Raw genomic sequence first — 13,986 nt, 5'->3', positions numbered from 1 at the left:
GCATCATACTGATAAGACCCAGAAACGTAAAAGCATGGTGTATATATAGTGTACGACTGTACGTATTATTTTGAGTTTCTTGTATGAACTGCTAGTTTGTTGGTTAATGAGGTTTATTCGAGACTCGGATTTTGCGTTTGCTAATTGCTGTGATAAACCTTAATGCCATGAATCTAGTGTTCTTTATAGTACCAGTAGTAAAAAAATTGTTTATTTTATTCTACTTTTTTCTCAATGAAGACTGTGTTGAATGCTTTTTTTTTTAAATTGTGTTGGAGTAAGACGATTTCTCTAGGAAAGTGTTCGTTCACCAACGGATATGTCCTTGTTTACCCAACAAATTTGTATACAATCTTTATGCCACAGCTGTTTCTTCTAGGTATAGTTCACTCAGTCAGATTTTGTTTTGATGTACTTTTTACTTGTGGCAATACATAACGGATTTAGCACGTACTACATTTTCCCTGTTAACGAGTAGGTTTGGAAGGTTTGGCGGCTGTTCAAATTAACGATAGAGAACTAATTTCTATAAAGTTCTTATTAATATTTTTTAGACTAAATATATAGGCTATTGCTTTTACACTTGAGCACATGATGTCATGCTTGAGTGATGTAAATCACAATAACCTTAATGGCAAAGGCTTTAGTACCATATATGGTGACCATAGCTTCTGAGGTTACAGTCTTTGTGCTTTAAGTCGAACTGTACTGTAGTTGCATATTATATATAGAGCAATTGGTAAATGAAAGAATTACCAGGAGTATCATGAACTTAGGTTAAGGCAAGCTTGCAAAATTTGACAAAAATTAAAATTTTAGAGTAGCAAAATAGGATATGAATAAATGATATCATTGTGAGCACTGACAATAAAGACAATAATACATATTGTACTCGGTACACTACACGACAACTGGGCGAGACAAAGTGGGCGATACCCACTTGGACGAGACCAGGTGGGCGACGAGACAAGTGGGCGACGAGTCAAGTGGGCGACGAGCCAAGTAGGCGACGGCCAAAGTGGGCGACGGAAGCGAAAGTTTAGCCGTTCGGAAAAAATATGACTTTTAATTTTTACTTTAAAATACAATGATTGATTTGTGGAAGGGAAGCAATGAGAGTTCTCACGCTGAGTTTCACGAAGCATTGGAAGCAACATTTTCATTATTTTTTGTAGCCTAGTAATACTAATAGCGCTTGCTGTTTGATGTTAATTTGCATTGTGACATCATCTTGACACATTATTTTGCAATTTGCGGCGTCAGGGTTTATCGTGAAGCTTAAGAGAAACCCCTCAGAAAAGAAACAAACGAAAGGTTAAAGAGTGGTAGTAAGAGTAGCCTAATTGTAATCAAAGAGTTAGAAAGGAAAACGCCGCAGAGAGTTGTTGCAGCAAAGTTTGATGTGGCACAGGCGCAAATTTCACTGATACGGAAGGCACAGGAAAAGCTCTTGAACAACCATCGTAACAACAACATCGACAAAACTCACCTTAAGCAAGTAGAAGTTGTGTTTTATTTCCAGCAAACACAACTTCTTCTGTCCATCTTTCAGACCAAGGTATCATCAAGAATTTCAAACATCATTATCGATGGAGTATGTTGCAAAAACTTCCGGTCACCATCGATGCTAATAAAAACGCTGCAGCCACCAACATAGCACGCGCAATCTGTTTGTTTTTTTTTTGCTGAGACGTTTCGGTCATTTGTCCGAAATGACTTGTAAAAATTCGGTCATTTTTTATTTATTTCGGTCATTTTTTCTGATCAAAATATTTCCTTTCAAGTAGCTGATACAAACCAAACTTTGCACTTTCTGAGTCGCTACAACATTAAGTTTCGCTGAGAAACGTTGTTGTGTTTTACCTGAGAAAAGTTGGAACAGACAAACGTTTCTTCAACGTTCATCAGCGAAACTCAACCTTGCAACACTTGTCCGAATTGACTATATATTTGTTTGCACATTTTGACCGAATTGGCTATATTGTTTTCGGACATTTTTCTAAAAAATCGGTCAATGACCGAAAAAAAAACAGCGCACAATTAGTGTTCTTGACGCTATAAATCGTATGTGCGCGGAAAATTCAATGTCTCATAGAGACTTGCTATTAACTTGCATTTACAATGTTGTATGTGAAAGTATCAATAAAACTTTAATCCGAATGCTCTAGTCTAGACGCTGCGTAGCCGCATCAGCAGTTTACAGAACACATTGTGACTGACAGTCATTACTAGGGCCATTTCGTTTATGACCTAAAAATTGAAAAATATGACTTTAGTTTTAGATATTCTGTCAAAAATTTTATTTTAATGGATTATTTTTAGAGCATCAAATTTATGCTAATCTCCGTAGTTAATGATTCGTATGTAAGTTTTTACATGTATTTTAAACAATAACACACTCGAACAACTAACAAAAGCTTCTGTTTCGCTTGAAAATCACTACAAACATTCAAATGTCTAATGCATGTACCTACCAAACCAGCTACTTAGTAGTTAAGATCTCACCACTGGCTGACGTACAAGTGTTTATAATATTCAGAGACTGGATTGTGTGTTGCAAAATAATGTGTCAAGATGATGTCACAATGCAAATTAACATCAAACAGCAAGCGCTATTACTAGACTATGCTAGACTACAAAAAATAATGAAAATGTTGCTTCCAATGCTTCGTGAAACTCAGCGTGAGAACTCTCATTGCCTCCCTTCCACAAATCAATCATTGTATTTTAAAGTAAAAATTAAAAGTCATATTTTATACTGACAAGCTTTGATAACGGTTAGGGAACGTTCATAACTGACTTCAACCACTCTTTGGCCATTCGTTTGTCTCTTTTCTGAGGGGTTTCTCTTAAGCTTCACGATAAACCCTGACGCCGCAAATTGCAAAATAATGTGACAAGATGATGTCACAATGCAAAGCGCTATTACACAAAAAATAATGAAATGTTGCTTCTAATGCTTCGTGAAACTCAGCATGAGAACTCTCATTGCTTCCCTTCTACAAATCAACCATTGTATTTTAAAGTAAAAATTAAAAGTCATATTTTTTCCGAACGGCTAAACTTTCGCTTCCGTCGCCCACTTTGGCCGTCGCCCACTTGGTCCGTCGCCCACTTGGCTCGTCGCCCACCTGGTCTGTCGCCCACTTGTCTCGTCGCCCACCTGGTCTCGCCCAAGTGGGTATCGCCCACTTTGTCTCGCCCAGTTGTCGTGTACCGTATTGTACTCACCTTACATTTCAAAAAAAAGACCAAACAGCATTTTGTTTTTTCCAGCTCAATAAATGATCCCAAATTAGGCCAATTTGATGCCAATTTGATTGATTGAATCTTTATCCTCAGACTGGGAAAGCTTCTTGCAAAGCTTAAGCAGTTTCGCATACCGATACTTGTAGAGGCTTTGAATCACTGACGCAGGCCCGATCACCGAGATTGACAGAGTGAAGCTTCCAATCGTTAAAGTCTTGGTGCCGGGAATTATTCCATCCATTAGATGTCGCTGAATGGAGAGCAGTCCTTAACGTGCATTGCTCAAGCACAAACTCTGAGAGTCGAACTAGCAGCGCTTGATCTTGAAGCTTCTTCATTCCAGAAGTCATGCGCCAACCTGCAACCAACTCACAACTGAGGTACGGTACAGTCTATTGAGGTTATTTGCTCAATCTACTTTAAAAAAGGTGGCAAAAATAGGTTGTGAAAAAACTAACGTGTCAATCACACACACAACTGACATAGCCAAGAGATAGCCTAAGCCTAAAACACTTCCATTAGGGACAGTAGAATACCGGGACGACTCACTTATACTGATTTCACTGGGACGACTCACTTATAAGGGTCACTGCAAAATTCAAAAATTAGCAGAACTGCAAAACATTTTCTCTGCTTTCACGTAAAATCCTTCTCATCGAATGAATTGCTATATTTTGCTTAAAGTTTGGCAGTGGCTATTTGACCGGCGCCGGTCTTTGAATCTGAAACTCTATTTGACCGGTCATGACTAGGGATGCCCAAAGTAGAATTTCGAATCCTTAAGATTCGAATCCATCCAGAATCGAGTCTAAAATCCGCTTTTTTATCGGGTAATTGAATTCGTAAATAATACGGAGAAAGGAAAAAAATTATAAAATCACTTTTTTTCTTTTTCTCTTTCAAAGCAAAAGACGAGAAGCGCCTATATAAGTTCTAAATTTGACAATTTTATTTAACTCAATCCGTGACACGTGCGATACTTCGCCGGCTCCTATTCTAAAGGGAATGAGTTCGATACTACCCGGAAGTGTTCTTTTTTTTTTTTTATTAACTAAATTTTGACCCTAAGTGCATTTTTGTAGTCAATTTTTAATTTGAGTTGCCTACAGCCCAATTTTTTATGTCTTTTCAAATGTGAGTAATAAACTTATAAGTTTTTTTAATTTGCTGGAATTTGAGAATTTCTCTGGGTAATTTTCCGTTTGTGGCCGTGCTAACTACTGATATATTATATAGCCTACAATATATTTTTTTATTCAGGCACGTTTTAAACCTTTCAAGGTTTTTCCACCTTTTCCTGTTTATTAACAGGCTGGTAGGTCTATATCGACTTTTGTAGTTAGTATCTTTTTCGTCCCGGACGCGTTAATGACAAAAAATAAAATGATTGATTGATGTGACCGTGTTTGCCGAACAAAGCATTACATTTTTGCTCTCAACAAGTTAGTTATATACAATGCTTCTTTTAAAAAATGGTAATGGTATGTAAATGTAATGCAACTCAAATTAAAAATTGACTACAAACATGCACTTCGGGTCAAAATTTAGTTACAAAAAAAAAAAAGAACACTTCAGGGTAGTATCGAAATCATTCCCTCTACAATAGGAGCCGGCAAAGTATTGCACGCACCACGGTTCGAGTTGAACAAAATAGTCGAATTTAGAACTTATATAGGCGCTTCTCGTCTTTTGCTTTGAAAGAGAAAAAGAAAAAAAATGACTGTATAGTGACGTCATGACCGGTAAAATAGTGTTTCAGATTCAAAGACCGGCGCCGGTCAAATAGCCACTGCCTTAAAGTTTTGGGTGCTAGAACATCAGCAGAACCTTACTGCAGCAATGTGAGACTACCTTCTGTTACCGCTGTTGCGTGAAGTCTACCGCTGCATTATTATGACTTGAATAGTATCAAATAAACATGATATCACACATTTCCTACATTTATTTTGGAGATACACACGTGGACAGATTACATACGCTGCACTTGAATATGTGATTCATAGCGGCAGACCTCAAGCTGTAGTTGCACCAAAGTTTGCCATAACGCTATGACCCTCCAATTGTCCCACCTTACTTTTGAGTGAGCAATCCCCTACTTCCACCATCCCTAACTTCCATTAGGTGATATACTCTGACTTCCAAGCTTTCAACAATTGATGCAACCAAGCTGTCAGTCAACAATACTGGTCAACATTCAATTTCAATTTTCAATTCAACAGCAACAACTGGATTGGCAAGTCCGTTTTTCCGCTTTACTTTGTGTTCATTTAATCCATTGATCCGTATTCCAAGATTTAATGCCCAATAACCATGCATTTCCTATTTGTTGAAGTGTTGAGCAGTTTTGATGAAGATTTTTGCGAAGGCAACCTTTACATGTAATGACTTGGAAAACAAATTTGCAACTTATTAATCGCAACATTTTTCTGATTGATAGAAATAAATAAAAAGAAAACTGAATTTTATCACAGAACGGAAATGGGTTCTTGGAAAACTTAATCTTGGCGGTTTCGCATGATTGATTGATCCTTGGACTGGAAAAGCTTCTTTGAGAGCTTGACCCTGAAAGTTTCGCGTACCGGTACTTGTGAAAGCTTTGAAGCATTGACGCAGGCCCGGTCGCGAATTTTTTTTTCCCACGAGATTTCTGTCTCATTGATTCTAGTCACTCTGAAAGTAAGATTTTCCGAAAGTGTTTTGAGAGATTGGTTGATTCAAATAGCGAAATAACTATTTTCCAATGAAATTCAGCAAAGATAATAAAATATAAGCTTTCCCTAACCCCACTTTTTTTTCCCACTTTGACTACGACGGGCGTCGAACCCTCGTTCTCATGATCACTAGGCAGAGGATGAAACCACTGAACCAACCGTGTCAACGAGAAAATGCTGCATTCACACGCTTTTAATACAAACTTTTACCAAAATATGTAAATGAGACAGAAATCTCGTGGGAAAAAAAATTTCGCGGCCTGTCACCGAGATTGACAAAGTGAAGTTTCCGCTTGCTGTTGAAGTGTTGTTGCCGTAGAATAATTATTTGCCTAATTTGATACAGAGTTTAACGATGATTTTTCAAATTTCTCTGTCATTTGACATTCCTAAAAAATTGTTAGCCTACTTTTGAATTGAATGTTGTGTTTGTGGCGCTTAAGCTGTTTAAATGTGTGGTGAGAAGGTTATAGCTAAAGTCAGGGCCCTTGAAAGGAAATTTAGGCGCGGTACTATAATGAGATTCTTCGACTCTAAATTAGAACATTTGTAAAAAAAATACACTGTATCCAAAGAATGCGCTGTAGTTTATTTATGTTTCCAGGCCCCTAAAATTATCTCGGGCCCGGGTACAAAAGTACCCAGTGGATCCCCCTATCAACTCCACTGGCTAGAGTTATTGTAACCTTTAGTCATTTTTATTTCTGTCCAGCACAGAGAAAACAATACCGGTAGGCTACACGTCGACATAGCAAAGGTCTGGTACAAAATTGTTACAGACAATTTTCAAATCAAACGTCACATAGAACCGTTGTTTACTAAACCTGACGTCTTACGTCATATAGACTATTGCTAGAAATTAGCAAAGATTGCATCACTGGTCACACCTGTTCAGTGTTGTACGCGTCATTGAAATAATTTGACGGCGTCAGCGTCAGCGCGAATTGCCTAAAAACTTTACGGCGTAAAGGACTGCGTAAGCTCCTAAAGAAATTGACGCGTCAGCGTCAACGCTAATTTCTAGCGCTATTTTTTGCCGGCGTCTCATAAAACGGAAATATTTCAACCAAGTTCAGCCTAACAATAGCTATAAATAAAGAGCAGGTATTATGTTTTGAGACTGTATTGTAATTAGCTGCTCAGCCTATTAGTTGTTTCCTTGCAGAAAAACAAGCATTTTAAAACGTTTGTCTGACAATCTGCTGCGTTTGGAACGCATATTCAGGGGCGCCGGAGCGATTTTTTGACTGGATGGGCAGGAGTATGAAAAAAGGGCACTTTTGTTGCTGAAAGATAATTTGTCAACTGAAAAATAATTTGACGGCGCTAGCCTCAGCGTCAACAAAAAGTTGACGCCGTCAAATGACGCCGTCAAATTGACGGCGTCAACGTACAACACTGCACCTGTTGAAACATTACATCATCGTTAAATCTTTAATTACGAGATATGGTGTAAGCCAAAGCCAACAGGTGCTGGAATAGCTTCATAATGCTTATCATTATTACGTCACACAAGATGTTTACGTGCGTTTGGAAGATTGCAATCTATTTTCGTCATTTTTAAAATTGTTGCTTGAAAAGTTGGTCGCATATTTAACTGTTTTGCTTAGTGCTTACCAGCTGGACGAAATTTCCGTCTTTATCTCAGTAATTTGTATTGTACTGACAAGTTTTAGTGGCGTACGGTGTTGCGTCCCAATTTCGACGGCCTTGAGGCTAATTTTACAGAAATACAGTTCTTGAATAGACGTTTTCAGAAGAGTGTTTCTTTCGGTCATTAACTTAGGCCTACATAGGCCTACAGACGAACGGATCCGGGAACCTTATGTTACAATTTTCCCACGAAGAGATTATGGTTTACCGTTGTGACCAAAAATAAAAGCAACAAAAACGCTATCTTTTGCATTTTAGCCATTCCTAATAAACGAAGCATTTCACTTATTAAGTGTCCTTGCTGGTTATGGTAGAAGTTACAGGCTACTTCAAAGCATAAAACGGGCCTTTAATGTATAGCCTAACCCATCCATGAGTAGGCCATAGTCCGATACTGCATGTCTACACGTTTTACATGGTGAGCTTTCAGTTTATAGCAGTTGAGTTTAAATAGCTAAATATAGGCTACTTAAGCAAAAGTAGGCCTAACCTTTGGCGTCGCACTAATGGACTTGAACCGTGGCGACTTGAACTAATCGAACTCGAGCTTCAATAAGTCGTGTGCAATTATAATGCATTGTTTTATATTTTCATGAACATCACTAAACTCGCAATATAGACTATATACACAAAAAGATGTTATGCTCAATGTAGTTTTGCTGGATCATTGCAAGCCTCTGTGTTGCAGCATTGCTGTTGACACATTGAAGTGCTTTTTCCAAGCGAAGGATCGTGACGAAGAAGGCTGCAGAAGGAGTGACACACCGATGGAGTAGTGCACAATCCTTGTTGAAAATTTACGGCGCCTGTTAAAATTATCATAATCAATTTCATCGAGTGGCCTGTAGGCTAGCTCTACTTAATAGCTTAGGACCTAGATAGCCTAGTAGGCTATCCTACTTGTAGACAGACGAGAGTGATAAGACCAAAATATCCTGTGTTAGCCTTCTCGTAACCCCACTTCTAGACTTAGCCTACAACATTTTGCAATCGGGAGTTGGGTTTGCTGGCTAACCAAAAGAACCTCAATAGGAAAAACTCGTCAAACTTTGGCTCTTCACTTTCATTTTTCTGTATTACCATTTTGGTAAACCATATTCTCATATTGGTGTTAGAATCGTCAAATGGTATTTTTAATTGGCGCTCTTCAAAGATCCGTTATCAGAAACTTAACCAAAATAACTGCAAGTTACGGGCACATTTTTAAAGCAGCAAAGAATTTTTTCAACATACCAAATCAAATTGCTAATATCAAACTGCTTTCAGTGCAGTAGAAACATGAAGTAATGAAGGAACATGCCACGGTAACCACACACACATTATTTGTCAGACAAGGAATAAACAGCAGTTTTATACAGCATTCAAAAAACATTTAAAGATACCATTCCGATCTCAATTCTCCCGCTCGTAAGTAAATCTATGGTTAGCTACCGAATCGTGTGTTACTCAACTGCTTCCCAACAACGAAAATAATTTTATCATAATCATAAAACATTAAAAAGTGAGCTCACCTGCTTCTGGAATATTTGTAGTCCACGACAATATAGCGCAGCGAGAGAAATTTCCTGCACATGCTTGTAGAGGTGCTTTGGTATCATCCGGTACTCCGTCGTACGAATTCACTATGAAACTGTAACAGTCCAAGGTCATTCCTAAAAAAAAATAAGCAAACAGGAAACGTAAGACACCTTGAGAGCAAAAATATGCCATTACACAAAGTATTTTAGCTATAGTACACTTTACCTTCTTGCACACAAAAGATGATCGCCAAAGCGAAGCACAACTTGATGGAAGCACAAATCATTTCCTATGTTAATAGCAACTAAACAATTTTGTGTACAAAAATGTAGATAGGCTACGAGGTTATAAGATCTATAAAAAAAGATTTTCATTATTTTATTTTTAATACCGGAAAAGGTTTTAATGATTAACGTTACTTTTCAAAACTATAAACAAGGGTTTGTATTGATAGCTCTGCATAAATTCTCAAAGCAAATAAACAAACTTAGGTCACTTATTGTTGGACTGAAAAGACTAAAATTCTATCAGGAGGTTTGCAACAGCCAGGGCAATTATTGCACAAGTTGTTGCTGGTTGAATAAAATGATAGACTATGAACAACTTGGCAGGGAATGGGATGGAATGGTAAAGAAGACGTTTTTCCCATTTTTCATCCTGAGAATTAAATGATGAACTGAACAATTTGGCAGGGAATGGGATGGAATGGAAAGGAAGACGTTTTTCCCATTTTTCATTGTGAGATTTTCTTCCATTTTATCATAGAAATCTTTCATTCTATCTCAAACATTTCTTCCCTCTTCCATCAGCAAACTTTGTTGTCGACTTTCCGTCAACTCGTCGATCTTCCATCAGAATTTATCGACTTCCTGTTCTTGAACTACAATTCGGGCAACTGTCTCTTTTTTATTTGTTGTATCCAGGCTTACACCCGGCGGTTGAAGACTTAGATTAAGTAAACGGGAAGGCAAAAAAGTCAATCTTTGTGTCAACCTTCAATGCCTTTAAGTGTCCTACCAAAGACACAGCCGAACGCTCTTGAAAGGTGCTGGACCGATGACATTTTGAGTGCCGTGCAAGGGTTCTCTCGACTCGCTATGCAGACGACAGACGAAAAATAGTCGTGTTGGTTCAATATGAAGTTCCAAACCAAAATCGAACTATTTTAGTTTATGAAACGTAGGCTAATCAAACGAAACTTTTTACTCAACTTATTTTACAATTTTTTTTTACAAATAGTGTGTTCATAACATTTTCTATCTTCCATCTCAAAATCTGTTTTTCATTCTATTCAATCTTTTATCGGAAAAGGCCAAATACGTTGCAAACAAGCAACTAAACTGTTTTTTGATAACCTGCCACAATCGTATATACAATAAAAACAACAGACCCTACACAAACTCTGCATCCCGATATTTTTTGCATCATACACCATTCTAGAACAATCAGCAAAGCAAGGTCTAAAATGTGTTAACAATGTCGTTTTGAAGAAATCCTTAGTGACATTTTGCGAATTCGAAATTTTACAGCTAAAATGTACAGACTAATTTGGAAAGATATTAAGTTTTTTAATCCGATAACTTAAAGATTTTAATGTTTTGATTTTTTTATCGAATTGTTATCCTCGAACTGAGACAGCCTCTATAAATGATAAATTATAATGAAAAATTCATGGCAGTTTTGCACAGTTGTAGAGGCATTGAACCACCGATGAAGATCCGGCCACTTGGATTGATAAAGTAAAGTTTTCATCTGATGAAGTGTTAGTGCGGTGATTAATATTATTATGCGAATACTTTCAGAGCTGAACCACTCTTGCTTGCTTTTATCGTTTGCAAAGACAGCCGCTTATCTAACTGCGTCATTGAGCAGATATGTCCTTCACGTAGGCCTAATTGCAAAACTGACATCTCATTTGAAATTATTTCAAGTTTAAGTTTGCCTTGTTGGCTAATAGGAGAAAAATTCAAAACGTTTGAAATTAGCTTTAGGCAACCACCAATGATCTATTGATGGTACACCTTATGCAAATAAACTTGGCTTTGAATGTTCAAGGGTTGCTATGAAACGTGATTGAGCTCATTCACAAATTTTGATTTTTTTCTTTAAAACTAAGGTAGAATCTAGAAACTCTAAATGGAAGCAGCAAATGTTCGTAGTCAACGTTTTTTTTGCTTGAAAGGGGGTATAAGTGATTTAGCTGCGGGTTTGAAAACTCTTCTTCCGGTTTATTTTTATCATAACCGTGGGAATTGTGTAGACTAGTAGGCTAGGCTATTTTCACTGCAGTACAGAAAAATTTGGCCTGCAATACGTTTGTTCAATTTTGAACAATGACCGGTAAAAGTGACCAAAAAAAGAAAGATTAGTCACCTAATTTATTTGCTACAACACGCTACCAACATGCTTACTGTACATTGATCTGCTGGTACGAAGGCAATGGTGTAATTATTTCAGTGTGCTGGCTGAATAATCAAATTCTTTTGCTCAAGTAATTTTAATGCCTTGCTTTCACTGCACTTCACCAGTCGGCCTCGGCCTACCTCCTACCTGCAATATACGCTCACTCTTATTGTACCAAAGTATTTATTCACCTTTTATTTCATTTTCAAAGCAACATTGTCATTGTCTGCACAGACGTCTCTGTCACTTTCTTGGCTATTTGCTAAGTGGGAAGCTGATGTGGAAACTGAAGGCGTTGACAAGGCAGAGATTTATGCTAATTGTTTGCCAATGGAAAATAGAAAATTATGACAATTAAATGAATTTTTAATTTTTTTATATTTCTTTCTAATTGTCACCTTTTCAACAAAGAACCTAGCTTCTAAAGTACACCTGTTAAAATTGTTTATCTTGTCTGTTTGGACCTTTGTGTCGTAAAGCAAAACGAAGAGCGTAATTAAGCGAATCAGCATCACAGTGTAGGCCTATTCATGAAAATTTTCTTTATGTATACAACTTCTTAAGAAAATCACATGGACTATTTTTTCTTATCTGGTCTAACATAGAACTTGCTTTCATGTGAATTTCAGCTAAGCGAACAAACTGTTTATAACAACTTCACTACTTTTTCACAAAATATATTTAAAATTGCCAGGATGCATTTTCTATGAGACTGACAACGCATCTTTAGAAATAAAACATGTGCAAGCTCGGGTTTAAATCTTTGTCGAAAGCATTCAAGAATATGCTGTTAACTTTACTCTATACAAGTACAGTAAAATGTCAGGTTTCCACAGATTGAAGTGAAACAAAAGTGGTGTTTAATTAAAACAGTTGCATATGGCGTTCCTTTCTTCTCAGGGTAAAGAAGATTTGGAGAACCAACAACAGCCGGTTAACGAAAAGCTCTAATTTTTCTGGAAAAAAAATCATTAGCAGAATATACGCTATTTAAAAATAGCAATCAGTTTGGAAGTTTGATTAATTTTGTTTGTTAATACGTAATTCAGACTGTAGTAAGTTATAAATAATGTATCTTGTCTTAGCTTTACTAGCGGCCGCGTCCATCGATGATCGACCTAATCAACTTAATAGAGGAGTAGGCTAATGTCTTCTTTTTCACATATGCAGTATAAAATGGGGAAAAAAACGTGTTGGGGAGTGCACCAGTGTTTTGACGAACCAAAATTCTAAAAGAAAATAAGCAATGTGAAACTTGAGGTCCAAAGAAGTAAGCAGTTTGGTAAGTGGTCGAGGGGGTTTGCTCTTAGAAAGTGTTGATAATTTTCAGTGATGTACGCACATACAAAAAATATTGACGCCGTCAGCGTAAACGCAAACGTTCGAAAAACCATACGCCGCATGCATCAACGTAACTTGTAAAAAAAAAGTTGGCGGTGTCCGCGTCAGCGCATACACTAGAGTAAACTCATTTTGTTTGCTAGGTGCCAAACATTCACACGGTTTAAACCACTCGAAACAAACAAGTTTTATTTTGAATTTTCACGAAGAAACACAAGCATCTGAAAGTGTTCATCTGACATTTTGCTGCGTTTTGGTTTCAATATGTCTTTGCCCATTGAAAACATTCTTTCAACTGCAGCGCTGGAAGGTATTGGCGTGTTGTAGCAAATAAAAGACATTAAAAAGTATGCGTTGACGCTATGCGCTAAAAAAACGCGAAAACTTTACGGCGTAGCCTCAAGCGACAACTATCCAAAAAAATGTGGCCGTAAGCGTTAGCGCAAACAAAAAGTCTACAAACAAACAAACAAAATTTGCGCGTATACGTACATCTCTGTTAATTTCATTTTGATGTGGTCGCTTGTGTAGTTTATGACTCAATAATGTTTTAGACGTGCTGTTATAGTATTTGACCAAATTCATCAAATTAAAACTAGGTTTCTGTAAAAGTTGAAGTTACAAGGTTATTTTTTTAAAAGGTAAATTTCAACTTGTTTTTCGATGAAGGCTAATTAGTCGTGCATAGTGTTGTAGGCGATAGTCTTTCTGTGATATTTGAGGTTGTTTATTGTCAACAAGGTTGTTTACGGTTTGCTGAAATTATAAATATGAATTTTTCCTCTTATATTGAAAGAGCTTGCGGCCATAACGTAACACTTTTTTTCCTATTTTCAAGAACCATCACTAAACATAGGGGCCCACTAGTGGATTTCATGGGGGGGGGGGCGGGAGACGAGATGGTGTTCACACGGCCCTTACTGCATGTAGTCTACCATTAACATCTTTTTTTGGGTCAAACTCACAAATTGTATTTTGTGAAGTTCGTTTGTCACAAAAACTCTCGCCCTGTTTGCTTTTTAAATCTGTGATGTTGTAGGATTCGCAACCAAATTTACGCCCACGGTTTCAATTAACTAAGGTTAAATCACAACCTTTTGCTACAAAAATA

At 37.2% G+C, this 13,986-nt stretch overlaps 1 protein-coding gene across 1 annotated transcript; it reads right to left on the bottom strand.

Annotated features, from left to right (window-relative positions):
* Positions 1–8,181: 8,181 nt before the first annotated feature.
* Positions 8,182–9,487, bottom strand: LOC145786968 (uncharacterized). Its single transcript, XM_082598717.1, has 3 exons — positions 9,357–9,487; positions 9,125–9,265; positions 8,182–8,419 (listed from the first exon to the last, which is right to left on the bottom strand). Exons 1-3 carry the CDS (start codon positions 9,415–9,417, stop codon positions 8,259–8,261), a joined length of 363 nt encoding a protein of 120 aa, XP_082454843.1. The 5' UTR covers positions 9,418–9,487; the 3' UTR covers positions 8,182–8,258.
* Positions 9,488–13,986: the final 4,499 nt, after the last annotated feature.

Source organism: Aplidium turbinatum, chromosome 17 (assembly GCF_918807975.1).
Source record: "Aplidium turbinatum chromosome 17, kaAplTurb1.1, whole genome shotgun sequence".
In the NCBI taxonomy this organism is placed as follows: Eukaryota; Metazoa; Chordata; class Ascidiacea; order Aplousobranchia; family Polyclinidae; genus Aplidium; species Aplidium turbinatum.
This window is presented reverse-complemented; position numbering and strand designations above follow the sequence as displayed.